The sequence below is a fragment of the Pyrus communis genome, chromosome 3 (assembly GCF_963583255.1).
Source record: "Pyrus communis chromosome 3, drPyrComm1.1, whole genome shotgun sequence".
In the NCBI taxonomy this organism is placed as follows: Eukaryota; Viridiplantae; Streptophyta; class Magnoliopsida; order Rosales; family Rosaceae; genus Pyrus; species Pyrus communis.
Window position 1 is genome coordinate 28,548,909 of NC_084805.1, and position 13,514 is coordinate 28,562,422.

At 38.8% G+C, this 13,514-nt stretch overlaps 2 protein-coding genes across 2 annotated transcripts; one reads left to right on the top strand and one right to left on the bottom strand.

Annotated features, from left to right (window-relative positions):
- Window positions 1-418: 418 nt before the first annotated feature.
- Window positions 419-4,007, top strand: LOC137727867 (uncharacterized). The gene is made up of 5 exons (XM_068466703.1): window positions 419-580; window positions 866-2,204; window positions 2,514-2,783; window positions 3,188-3,343; window positions 3,623-4,007. The coding sequence occupies exons 1-5, from the start codon at window positions 573-575 to the stop codon at window positions 3,740-3,742; spliced, it is 1,893 nt and encodes a 630-aa protein (XP_068322804.1). The 5' UTR covers window positions 419-572; the 3' UTR covers window positions 3,743-4,007.
- A 244-nt stretch (window positions 4,008-4,251) lies between these two features.
- On the bottom strand, window positions 4,252-10,562 carry LOC137727866 (lysine-specific demethylase JMJ28-like). The gene is made up of 13 exons (XM_068466702.1): window positions 9,572-10,562; window positions 9,354-9,502; window positions 8,727-8,832; window positions 8,500-8,632; window positions 8,348-8,411; window positions 7,503-8,250; window positions 6,953-7,282; window positions 6,027-6,557; window positions 5,871-5,943; window positions 5,707-5,792; window positions 5,404-5,523; window positions 4,992-5,301; window positions 4,252-4,768 (listed from the first exon to the last, which is right to left on the bottom strand). Exons 1-12 carry the CDS (start codon window positions 10,244-10,246, stop codon window positions 5,230-5,232), a joined length of 3,087 nt encoding a protein of 1,028 aa, XP_068322803.1. The 5' UTR covers window positions 10,247-10,562; the 3' UTR covers window positions 4,252-4,768; window positions 4,992-5,229.
- Between the last annotated feature and the right edge of the window lie 2,952 nt (window positions 10,563-13,514).

Consider the following 13,514-nt stretch of genomic DNA (forward strand, 5'->3'; position numbering starts at 1 on the left):
AAAAAAAAAAAAAAGTTGTAAAGACTGTTTTCCCACTCTTTGGGTGATAAAAGGATTATTTTGAACAAAATATATTATTTACACTAAGGGATAGAGAGAGGGGATGATCTTAACCTCACAATGGATTAGTAATAATGTGGTTTAAATTCGCATTTGGAAAGAAACGAATTTAAGACTTCTCACTTACAAATAAAGAATAATACTACTAGATCTAATACGAAGTGACGGCTAATAAAAGAATTATTAAACGTGGCAAATATCCGAAATAGGTCGGTAACTTGGAAAGGTAGCAACTCGTGAGGCCCATTAGACAGGGCCCAACAACGACCCAATTAACCATCCGATCTCTTCTTCTTCCTCCAAACCCAAAGCTTTGATCCGACGGCTTGTTGTTTACGTTGTCTGAAACCCTAAATAAAAAATAAAAAATCTCAGGGTTGTCGAGCATGAAGGAGGGCGCTGCCTAAAGGGCTCGAGTCCCATGAGAAAAAGATGCTGGTTAGAGCAACCCTACACCTCCTCCTCCATCGGCGCACGTTAGCCCCTTCCAGTCTCCCTCCGGTCCGATCGCCATGTCGAGGTCCGTCGCCTTTCCTTTCTGTTTTTCTGCTTTTTGTTTCAGCTAGGGTTTGGGTTTTTTGTGACGATTTGTTTTAGTGATTAGAAAGCAATCGCCTTTTATTTGGAAACATTGGAAAATTGGGTAGTTGTTTATAATTCTTGATTTTTGTTTTTGATGTATGAATCATTGTTGCAAATGGGAATGGAGTGTCGATTTTTTTGACAAATGAAGCGATTTTTCTATATGTTTGCGAATTGGAATGGTAATATGATGATTTTAATTGGGTTGGTATTTGCAATGCAGATTTTTGACCTTAAAAAGCTTTAGAAAAGTAGCGAATACGGTTGTTAAAAGCCCGAAACAGAGTTTTCCGGAAGCGGAAAAGTATGGGACAATTGTTAGAATTGGCCTACATCATCCCCAGTACAGATTCTACCGGGACTATACGGTTCCTACTAGAGGACATGCCACATTCGCATTGTACAATACCACAAAGGGTTCTTACCGGAGTAATTATTCCCGGAGTTTTTCTGTCATTCCTACAAGAAGTGCAGTGAGACATCATGCCCAACTTGCTTGGAAAAGGCTCTCCGAAAGATTTTCCTCTAGTGGTCGTGGATTCTCGCGTATAAATAATTTTGCACAAGCTTTCAGCTTGGCTGTAACCCGTTCTAACCTGTTGCTTCCTGGTATTTTTGCCTTCACAAGTGGGAAGCTAGCATGGTCACAGAGGTCTTTGGCAGAAACGGAATACCAACCACCAGGAAATACTTTGTACATGCGTGCACAGGATGGACATGCTTTTATGAACTCATTAGCGTTTGCAGTTTTAGAAGGTGCAATCTTGATATTCAGAGCAGTCGCCCTAGGAATCTTGTTCACACCCAGCATAGTGATGGCTGCATTTGCTGATTGCTTTGGACCTGAGTTTAGGAAGTTGTGGCTTCATGTTGTTCACCGAACATTGGAATTGGCAGGTCCAGCTTTCATCAAATGGGGTCAATGGGCAGCTACACGGCCTGATCTCTTCCCGAGAGATTTATGCACTAAACTCTCTGAGCTTCACACCAAAGCTCCAGAACATAGCTTCGCCTACACGAAGAAAACTATCGAACGAGCATTTGGACGCAAGCTGCCCGAGATTTTTGACAATTTTGAAGAGAAGCCAGTAGCATCTGGAAGTATTGCTCAAGTGCATCGAGCAACTTTAAGATTTAGATACCCTGGTCAACAGATGAAGCCCATAGTAGTTGCAGTAAAGGTTAGACACCCCGGTGTTGGTGAATCAATTAGGAGAGATTTTGCTATAATCAATCTGGTTGCAAAAATTTCAACTTTCATTCCTGCTTTAAAGTGGTGGAGATTGGATGAAAGTGTGCAGCAGTTTGCTGTTTTTATGATGTCTCAAGTTGACCTAGCGAGGGAAGCTGCCCATTTGAGCCGCTTTATTTATAATTTCCGTAGATGGAAGGATGTCTCTTTCCCAAAGCCTGTGTATCCACTTGTGCATCCTGCTGTTTTGGTGGAGACTTATGAACAAGGGGAATGTGTCTCACACTATGTTGATGATCTTGAAGGGCATGATCGGATTAAATCTGCACTTGCTCACATCGGGACACATGCACTTTTGAAGATGCTCCTGGTAACATTTATACCCTTCATGTTTGTTGCAATGCATTTCTGCTTTAGAACTATGGTGATTGCATTGTGTTTGAACCTCATAAGCATCTCTTTGTATGTTAAAGTTAGTGATTTCTACTGTTTGATATAGCTGAAGGTTGTCTTAATACTTTAATAAGAAAAAGCATAATTATCGTATGCATGAATTAGCTGATGACTATAAGCAGCTGACGACAGTCCCCATGCCCAGCTTGCTATTATGCATTATGTGTAACTTTTTATTTTCTTTTTTGTTCAGTACATTCTAAGTTAACAGAATCTCTTCCTTCAGGTGGACAACTTTATTCATGCAGACATGCATCCTGGAAATATCCTTGTCCGGGTGGCTCAGAACAAGTCTTCTAGGAAGAGACTCTTCAAATCAAAGCCACATGTCATTTTCCTTGATGTAGGCATGACTGCTGAACTCTCTAAAAATGATAGAGTAAACTTAGTGGATTTTTTCAAGGCGGTTGCTTGTCGTGATGGGCGCACTGCTGCTGAGTGCACACTCAGACTATCAAAGCAACAGAAATGCCCTGACCCAAAGGCTTTCATTGAGGTAATGATGGGAAGTTTATTTGTAATTCTACGTATGCTTAGGGAACTCAATTCTCTTTAACTTAATTCACCATAAAAGGTTTTGCCTCTTGTTTGGTTAGCTCATTAAATAAATTGCAAATTTTATTTCCCCTTTAAATATATATTTATCATTAAGTTTATGATTATGTAAAGAAACATTTCATGTTTGGAAATATTTTGAATCAAACTTTCCCTAGTAATAATTTCTTGTCTCAAAGTGTGAATTCTATTAATCACAGTTGTAAGATGTGATATGTGTACTATTCACTCCTTGTTTCATTATTCGTGTATTAAGGGTTGTAGTTAAGTGCAGTTCTTAAATGTTATTACGTACTTGAGAAGCTTGCTTTACAAGTTTCCCTCAATCTACTATTGTTCTTACAGGAAGTGGAGGAGTCATTTGCTTTCTGGGGTACTCCAGAAGGTGATCCAGTCCATCCTGCTGAGTGTATTGAGCAGTTACTGGAGAAAGTTAGGCGTCACAGAGTCAATGTTGATGGCAATGTCTGTACTGTCATGGTAACAACTTTGGTACTCGAGGTGATTCCGTTTTCCTTTATATATCCACCACGGCTGAAACATGGCTATTCTCTTATGAAATGAAACCTGTTGTTGCATTCTGTAATCCTTGCAATACAAGCACGAGCAATTGCCCGTCTGTTGTTGATTGCTTAACTCCTTTCTGCTTCTCTTTATAAAGCCAATTTTGTTTTCTTGTAAAACTAAAACGAATGGGATTAGATTTCACAACTGATGGTTGATTATTTGAGTGATTTCGTCGATAACTGCTCCCCATATCTGACTGATTGTGTTTTGCAGGGATGGCAGCGGAAACTCGACCCTGGGTACGATGTGATGCACACATTGCAAACGCTACTTCTCAAAGCCGACTGGGCAAAGTCCCTTTCCTACACAATTGAGGGGCTAATGGCTCCATAAGAAGGTCTTTGTCAGTGCTACTGCTACATTTACAAAAACAATTTTGACACTTTTGAATCCCAAAATATACCATTCCCAAGAAAAACGGACACGAATGCTTTGATCTTTAATTTGATTTCATTTTATTCAATATTTTGAAGGCTCAATCCTTTGTGTATTATTTAGCTTGTTTTCGGCGAAAAACGTTTCCTGTTTTGAAGCCTGAAGCAAAAACAGTAGTGGAAAAAATAGAGAAATAAAGTGGAGATGTATTCTTTCCTGTACAGCTTGCAGTTTTACAAATTAATGCCTTCCTTGAGATTATTTACTTGACATATCTGTTTACGGCACTTATCATTGTTGTTTAAGTTACTCTCCCCTCGTCTCCTCTTGCCAAGAACAAAACAAAAAACATGAGTAGAAATTTTCTCTCGTCGGGTCGGATCGGATCGATCCAGTTGGAACTACGAACTTGATATTACCAACAAAATATAGAATCAATCAAATCGCAAGATTTCAATGCAACGGAATAGAGTGAACAAAAACAGCTAGATACGAGGAATAGAGTGAACAAAAACGTACGGAAAAGACGAAACCGTTACCCTAATGACTTGACCATTAAAAGCTACAATAGCTACACTCGAAAAGTTAGTTTTCGCTCGCCAGTTCTCGTGCCATCCGAAAAGCGTTCAGTAGTGACCCAGACTCGAATGTTCTATGCCCATAAAGGATCGGAAAACATCATGGTTATATGTCGTGAAATGAAATTGTACCAGCACGCTACTTGCTGGGTAATGAAGCAGGGTTTCGAGAAACATTCCCGTCTGATGTAAGATCAATGCTTCCCATTCCTTCTGTTTCTTGTTCTCTGCTGGGAAGGAACAATAACGCTTAGCTCTTTTATCGTGACCGCAACAAATGAAGAATGTATATACACCTCTCTGTATAATAGAATCAAAACAAATCAAAGTAGCCTCTCCATGATCTACAGCTGACGCAGTTTCCAGATGTTCCTAGAAGATATAGCCGTGATCATCTAACCATTACCTGTAAGGAACATGGTAAGTGCTTAGAAAATCCTGCAGTATTCATGGCGGTGAACAAAACAGACAACTATACTTTCTCAGAATGGAGAGAATGAGCGGGTGAGCCAAGGTTTACACACACACACACACACACACACACACACACACACACAATACATGCATCATCATTCCATATGCCAGTCGATGTAGAAGCATGATTTAATCGGAAAATATGAGTTCTATACCTTTTATTTGAGTATGGATAGAGTCCAACAATTTGGGGACCTAGAGCCTCGGCAATGCAGAATTTACAAACAGGCAGTGGATACTCGACAATCGTTTAAAATCCCAACTGTCATGCAACATCTTGACATGTCCAAGGAAGAATCTCCATTTGTTTTCTTTTTTCTGAAAATTCTGCAGGTGCTAAATGTTGGAACTTGGAAGCACAGAGGAGATAAATGTCTTCCTCAGCGGGGGCACTTACATTGCACAAGTAAGCTCACGTATTTCTTTGATTGCTGAACTAATACTATTAAGGGCCATTCTCTTCACCTGCATTTCATGACAAGGGCAGACACTTTCTATCACTGATCAATTTTTATGCACATTATGGAGAAAAAATGACATCTCGTACTAATATCAATGAAAGTTCACCTCTAGCTTGTCAACTTTTGCTTTATGGTCTGCTGGAAGCAGACGGACTTCATCAGTTAACTGGATGCACTCGGCAACATTTTCGGGTGATACAAAGTCCAGCACCACATGCACACAAGACTGCATGTCAAAAGAAACAGAATGTCCAATATTGTGATAAATGGCGGAAACAATAAACTTATCTGCATAATAAGTACAAGTCCTGTAAAAATTCTTGGTAATCATTCCAAAAACTCAGAAGTAGTAAAATATGAAAGATTCAAAAGGTTTTTCTGAATACTAGATCATAAAAGTGTCACACACCTTAGAATTCCTAATCTGATATGGGCATCCAGCAGGTATGATAACAGCTTCTCCTATGTGTTGCTCGAAAGTCCAAGGCTCAATTTCTGGTGACAATGAGTGGTGGGTTAACTTCAGTTATTCATAATTCAACCAGTGATTGAAATGACACAAATTACACTTACTAAATTCCTCCTTGAGCCTTAATTTGTGACTTGAGTCTAGAAAGAAACTCTGATCAAGAATGGGATGAACAACCTGCAGTAAGTGTGGACGTCAAAAAGTAAGATAGTGTTTAACCTGATATGCTCAAATGCTGTAGCTATTGGTTTTGGGCTTACATGCTTATGAAAGTCAAATTTACGAGCGAATTCATTAGAGTGCCTTCTGAGATATTCTATAAGTTTTGGGACATCTTGTCTGCGAAACACATCCCATTGGGCACCACAAGACTTGTCCAAGGTTTGCTTTTCATAGCTATTGCAGCTGTCGACCAGAACCTCACACTTTGTATCTTTAGATGTTTCAGCATCATGAAGTCTCCCAGAGCTACTTAGTGTGGCTTCAGAATCAGTATCAGAATCAGATGTTTCAGCATCTGTGCATGCTTCATGCGTGGAGAAGCAAGACTCTCTAGCAATTCTTTTGCGTAAATGCATCTCCTCTCCGATCACATTATGTAGCCCTGCTTCTTTCATGGTTTCACTAAACAATAATGATTCTCCATTGTCTTTTTTTGCCACAAATTGTTCACGAGTAACCCTAGAAACCTCCCTCTGATATTGAGCCTTGTGCTTTTTCAGTAACTTTCTTATTTTTGAAACTTGTTCATCAGAGATAGGGACATCTGATGTATGTGCCAAAATGTTAACCTAGGGTCAAAAAACATCGACTGAATAAATGAAATGGAACACTTAGATCTGAAAAAATAAATGTTACCAAAGCAAAGCTAATCTTTAACAACCAAAAAATATATAAAAATGGTGAAGGTTTAGCAAACAGCTTATGGTTTTCTATATATTCTTCCACCTAAATTTTTACTCAAATGAATTTACCAAGACGTTAAATTAATGCTTGGTGAAGTTGTCCAGGTGAGGTGAGACTACATAATATCAACGTATAATTTCAAATAGAATGCATGGAAAGTATTTACAGTTTCTTCAACAATTAATATGATATGGTGCCTACTTGTCCAATTGCAGCACAACCTCAAAAGAAACAAGAGATCACTTGACAGTAAAGTAATAGGAATAATTACAAGGCATACCACATCATATGAGTCATAACATAGCTTCATCACTGCATTAGCTTGTACAAGTTGCTCGGTGCAGCCGTATGATATATAAACACACGGACCTAGATCAGGTTTTGGGATTTCTTGTGGCATCCTTGAAGCAAGATTTAAAAGCCCAGACATGGGATTCATGTATTCTTGAAGTGGTAGAGCTCGTATTACTTCAGCATAATGAACCGGAAACTGTTCCTGAAACAACTGCGAAGAAAGCCAACCCTTCAACTTCAGTGTCTCATTCCATACATTTCGTTGGGCCTGCCCCCTTAATGAACCCATGAAATACTGCCTGATTCCAAGTTCCACCTGCCATATAATATATATAAGTTTTTCTTTTAGAAGAAAGAAGGCTGGAGGGTAGGAATATAATCATGTGTACTTGAAGAGTTTAGAGATAAAGGAGGTAAAAATGCAGAGGACTATCAGTTTTCTTTTTAAGGGCTAAATTTGAGAATGGGATTAGGTGTAGAAATCGTGAATCAAAAGATAAAGAGAGCAAATCTACAAGCAGTAGAACTCCACTGACCTCGCACCAATCCAAGCAGTGGATAGCTTCATTTGAATTTGTGTTATTTTCATATCTAGCAATGCTCCCTTCAAGATAAGTGCAGAACATGGACACTGGATCCCAAGTCAAATCTGATGTAGTTTGAAGTACATCTCGGACTATTACAGGATGACCTTTACTCCAGTGCTTCTGAAAGTGCTCAACATTATCACCATTTGTGCCCAACAGCGTTGGGTAGTATAAGTAGTTATCGTTTGAGTTCTCTCTCACTGAAGCTTCTTGCAACTGTTGAATCCCATCAGTTTTCTGGTCCACGCCCAAACATAGTGGACAGCACAAAGACATGTCAGCAGTTTCTGGAAATTCATAGCTGCAAACTATTTCTTCTGCACTTACTTCTAGGTCTTTGATCCAACTTAATGGAAAAACACATCTCAAATCAAGGAGGCTGTCACCACAACCTCCAAGCTCCTTGGGTGGGCAAGATATACCATTAATAGCATTACAAGATTTCAAGCTAGGTACCGATGCAGAAGAAGGGTACGAACTGCGGAAACTTTGCTTATGGGTGGTTATTGGCTTCTTTACAAGTTGCCCCTTACGAGAGATGCAAGTTTTCTTTTTGTTAGACTGCTTCATGAGAGTTGTGTTTATACCACCAAAAAGGCTCCCACCTAAAAGATCTCGACAGCAACTTAGACAAAGGTTATAGGAACAATTTGGGCAGCTTCTATGGAGATCCACTATTGAAGCTTTGCATTTATTGCTGTTCCAAAAGTCATTGATGCACCACACAATCAATGCAAGATCATTACATAAATTTCACTTTAACCGTTAAAACATTGCAGAATTATAGAACATACCAGCAGTGTTGTTCGTTGCAGCTATATTCAGCCTGCTTGATATGAACTTCAGATAGCTTTTCCCCTGGTATTACGAAGAAGAAGATAGTTTTTTCAGTTATGACCACAAAGTTGGCGCAAAGAGCAACATTGTCAGTAGAATTACACACTACCTCTCATTTTTGCCTCTGCTTCTAGCTCAACTTTCTGATCTTGGTTTATTTGTTTTAGCACGGGAAGAAGCATACAAATCAGATAATGGAACTGTAGTATTACTTCAACTTTATTCTTAACCCCCAAATAATCCTGAAAAAAAGGGTGTGCATGATTTAAATCATTAGCATCTAACATCATACGAAGCATGAGCAAGTTCACAAATGAGCCAAATTTAATGTCAGACCTTACTTTCCGCTTCTTTTGATTGATTTTCAGAGCATTCCTTACAGGGGCAAGTTCCTCGACAGACTGGGCATGCCATTTTGACTTCGTCTTTTGTATCAAAGTACCTAAATTGTTTTAAAAACCAAGATTCATCAAGCCTTATCGGTTATAACAAGGAGAAGAACTTTAGCAAACAGCTTGGGAGCATAACGATATTATTGCAATGAGTTCTATTCCTACCAATGAACTGTCAGATTTGGCCCAGAGAATTGGATTCTCTCTGTGTCCCTACCAATTTTTTCATCTTGTAGGATGCAGAACATTCTACACAATCATGGCTTCTCATATAGATATCAGATACGCAGACAAGGGTGAATTTTCTAGCATGACAGAAATATACAAGTTCTTTATAGAGTTTTATTACAAAACTTCAATCTCTCGGATCAAACGAAAGATAGTGGTGAAATTTACATACATTTCAGTATTCAAGGCCAGTATTCTAACTAATGACGACCAAATCCATAAAAAAGGGTTGAAACAAGAACAGTGCACCAGCATTGCAGTCTATGAGAATTGGTAACAAGAAACTTAGCTCTAAGCTTCAAACATAAATTTGAGGCCATAATCCACAAAACACAAAACAAACCTTTCTTTGATGCAATTCAAGCAAAAGAAATGCTTCTGGCAACTCGAACACTTAATTAGAGCAGAAGAAACACCGCTCCCTCTTTTTCGACACCAATGGCACCTTCTCCTCTTACCTTTCCTCAACTTCCCCACATTATATGGCAGAACCTAAACCAAAAGAATAAAAATTTCAAAAACCATACGACCATAATTGTTTCTTTTGGTCATTCAACTTACCTGCAATGTGCCAGCAGGAACTGGCTCGATGTTCTTTGACCGAAAGCACCTCCGCCGCGTAGCAACCGGAGGCAAATCAGCCCCGACCTTCCCATCAGAAGACGAATTGGAACCTGCATTGCCGGACCTAAGCCTCGGCGACTGCGAGGAAGATGAAGAGATTGCCATTCGGCCATTGGGCAAGTCTCTGGTGAGATCACCGCCGCCGTCATCGTCGTCCTCATCACCATCCTCACTCTCCTCCACAACATTCTTCTTCTTCGTAGTCGTCTGGTTCCGCTTCTCGACCTCCCTCCTCAGCACCATCCGTATGAGCTCCAAATTCAACTCGCTCTTCTTCAACTTCACCTTCCGCTTCTTCTTCTTGCAATTCTTCACCGCCTCGTCGGATCGCTTCCGCTTCAGCAGCTTCACCAAATTCTCCACTTTCCGTGCCCTAATTTTGACTCCGCCGCCGTTTCCGCTGCCGTTTTGATCTTTTTCCCCCGCGTTTTTGGGCGTCCTCTGGAGCTTGAGTGACTCGGGAACTTTCTCTCTGAACTGACGGTGACGGCCTTGGAGATAGTGAATCTCGCAGAGCTTCATGTCGTCCATGACCCTCCGCTTGCACCGCCATTTCCGGCCGTCGGTCCGGCCGCACCGCAGATGGTCCGGCAGCGCACCCTCCTCGCCCATTCCACAAAATTGATCTGATTTTCCCGGAAAATATCTAATTTTCTCGGGAAAACGCTCGCGACTGAGAAAAGAGAGACAAAGCAAGGGGCTTTTGAGAAAGGAAAGGGATTATTTTTAAGGGTTTTGGGAATTTTACTTTTTTCGTATTTATATTGGGAGAAACAGATGGAGCTTAATCTAAAGGATTGAGTTTTGAGGGGCATATTCCGTAATTAGAGGGGAAGAAGGAGTCCCATTTGGTCTCGAAATCGTGCATCTGGTCAGATTCAAGAAATCAACATCCAAGATAATCTGGTCAGGTTACACCTCTGCAACTCTGCTGCTGCACTGAATTCTCATATTTTGCAAAAAGATTTTTTTTTTTTTTTTTTTTTTACTGTTATGAATTTGGTTCGACAGGAGGCTGATTCAGTGACAGTTTACTAAATTTGGCTGCAATTGGTTTTTACCATGCATGGGCACAGTGATATCTCTTCGCATTATCGTGTTGTGTTGTATTTCCGAATCATGTTGTATTATCTTGTTCGTGTCCATGCATCGTAGGTTTTTATTCGGTTTTTCTCACTACATATTTTTCAATTTGCAAATTTGGGGTACTTTTTATGCAGCTTTGATTGATAGGTTGTGTTGCATGTGATTAGAGCTCTGAATTCAAAGTTTGGAATTTTGATAAATTGATGTGGCAATTCGAATGCTTTTCAGTTTTTAGTGTGTGTGTGTGTGTATAGTTCAGTTTTTAGCATGTCCAAATTTAACGTGCTGTATATATTTTATTTTGGGTTAATTTGCTGCAACTTTGGACTATCTTTTGTTTATTTGGGATTTAAATAAGGAAGAAAAAGAGAAAAGGAGTGTCCCATGCAACTGCTTATTGAAATTGTTTTTCTGGCTTTTCTTCATCTGATTGCCATGCTATGCAGCTGCGAACTTGCAATGCTGCATCCGACTAATTCTAGTTTTAGTTATTTTAATTGAATTTGTCTGATATTATGCAGTATGTAAACTTTCTTCACTTTCATGAGCAATCATGAGAAACAACATGATTTATAAAAAACATGCATGCTACGTATATCATTGCATTATAATTCAGTTGTTAATTTGTTCGTTTGAAGTTTAATTCATTATGAATTAATTTAGCATGCACTTAAGATTACTCCTTTGTTGTCGACAAGAGCAATTTAGATTATCGCTTTGTCCAAATAGATGCAGCTTTGCACGTTCCATTTCCTGGAAAATGGCATTGGCATTATCTTTTTACAAGTTTTTATGGTCATTTGGAAGAATTGTGAAGTTGATAACAAAGAAAAGAAAGCCTGCATAGTGCTCCTAGAAAAAACACGTGGGTTCCATACCAAGATATTGCTATTTCCCGAAGTAGCATGCTGTACATAGCTTTCTAGTTAATTACACAGCTCATTTGTACCTAATTTAATTAAAACAGAATAATGCTTTCATTAAATTTCTTTTTTTTGTTTCATTTGAAAAATATAAATTGATATGAAGTATATATACAATTTGGTTCGACGAACGTCTTGAGATTCAAACAATTTACGATGATATAATTAGTAAATATGTTCTTCCTCGTGTCAACATTATATACATGCATCCTGCATGAAGAATATCTGCATATCATCTTCTGCGGAGGACAATCTTGCCTTCTGCATCTTCATGCACAATGGCTACAACTTCATCAGGAGGAACGTTCCACCAGATCCTAGGCTCCTCTAGCTGATGTCCAATTTGAGCAAATTTATCTGCGGCTCGATTGCCTTCCCTATAAACGTGACTCACAATGCAACCGTTGAGTTTTGGCAAAATCGAATTCACATCGCTAACTTGCCTTTGAACTTCTACACATTTAAAATCTTTCTTTCTTTTCACAATAATATTGAGCAATGCCTTGGCATCTCCTTCAAGCCACACGTCTCTAAAGCCATTTTCTAACACCAACTCGAGGCCTCTTTTTAGGGCTGCCAACTCAGCAATGGTGCTGTTGGCTTCTCCAATGGACTCAGCAAACCCTAGCAAGAATTCTGCCTTGTGGTTCCTAATGACCCCTCCAATGCTAGCTTTTCCTGTTTTGCCTTTTGAAGATCCATCGAAGTTCAACTTGGTCCATCCAATCTTGGGCTTTTCCCATTTCACCGGAATCGGCTTTTTTCGATAATTTCTTACTGAAAACCAACCGGGCTTTGTAGTACTAGTTAGACTTTGGCACCTCCAAATTTTTGTAAAGGCTAACATGATTTCTCCGCTGTAGACTTGTACTAGTTTAATCGGTGGTGTTATAAGAATGACTGAAAACACTTTCAACTATCAAAAACGCTTTCGGCAATGTTTGTTCGATGTGAGCTTGTAACAAAAATGCGCTTCATCGATCATCACGTGTATGGTTTTTCAGAGAGAGCACTTTGAAATGAAACCTTCAATTGATTAAGTACAATATGGAATATATAGACATATATCTGCATTTTGATGCTAATCAGAAGTTTAGATTAACTGAAAACCAACACGATTGTGTAAAATGAACTATTGCTTGACGTAATAAAGGTCTTCTCCTTGGTTATGAAGTTGAGTGGAGCCAAAGCAATTAGAAGATTCAGAATTCTGGAACGCTAATTGAGGCAGCAAGCAGCATTTGAATTATACGGTTTATACCAAAATAATATTTATGAAAATTTCCAGAGAGGTTTCTTCAAAATTCGCAAAAGCATATTCTGATTTATATTTTTTATGGGTTTTGTTTGAAGGAAAAGCTTAAGTGTACGACTACTGTTACGTTTACGTACAGGGATGGTTGCAGTTTTGCATGAGGAGTGAATTTTCTATTTGTGTTCATGACATGAACATTGACCTCGATTAATGCTTAATTTGGAATTTAGATCAAAAAAAATCTAAATATTAATTTTACCAAGAAAATTAGGAAGTGCTTGCAAAATCAGTATTCCTGGTCCTCTTTTATGTGTATTTTGTATTTGGGTATAGCTTGTTATATTTAATTAAACCCCTATTTTTTTAAATAAGATTGATACTTTTAGGTTGAAAGAATAAAAAAACTGAGAAAAAGTCAGACCTCATGCTTGCTCTATTGAAGAAATTGAATATATAGATCAAATTAATAATAATTATAACAGTTGTTATTCCCTAATTTCCTACTCTCTTCTCAAAAGTCAAATTCAAAGAAATTAAGGAACAAAATAATTTATCATATTGGTAATTGAGGAGAGACTGAACTTCCAATCTCAAAAAGAGTTGCAGGCTATACAAT

Coding starts and splice junctions, on each gene's coding strand:
- LOC137727867 (XM_068466703.1), top strand. Junction 2,784..3,187: donor ACCCAAAGGCTTTCATTGAG/GTAATGATGGGA, acceptor TTGTTCTTACAG/GAAGTGGAGGAGTCATTTGC. Junction 3,344..3,622: donor TAACAACTTTGGTACTCGAG/GTGATTCCGTTT, acceptor TGTGTTTTGCAG/GGATGGCAGCGGAAACTCGA.
- LOC137727866 (XM_068466702.1), bottom strand. CDS start 10,246: ATGGGCGAGGAGGGTGCGCTGCCGGACCATCTGCGGTGCGGCCGGACC. Junction 8,412..8,499: donor AGCAGAGGCAAAAATGAGAG/GTAGTGTGTAAT, acceptor TCGTAATACCAG/GGGAAAAGCTATCTGAAGTT. Junction 5,302..5,403: donor CAAAAGTTGACAAGCTAGAG/GTGAACTTTCAT, acceptor CATGAAATGCAG/GTGAAGAGAATGGCCCTTAA.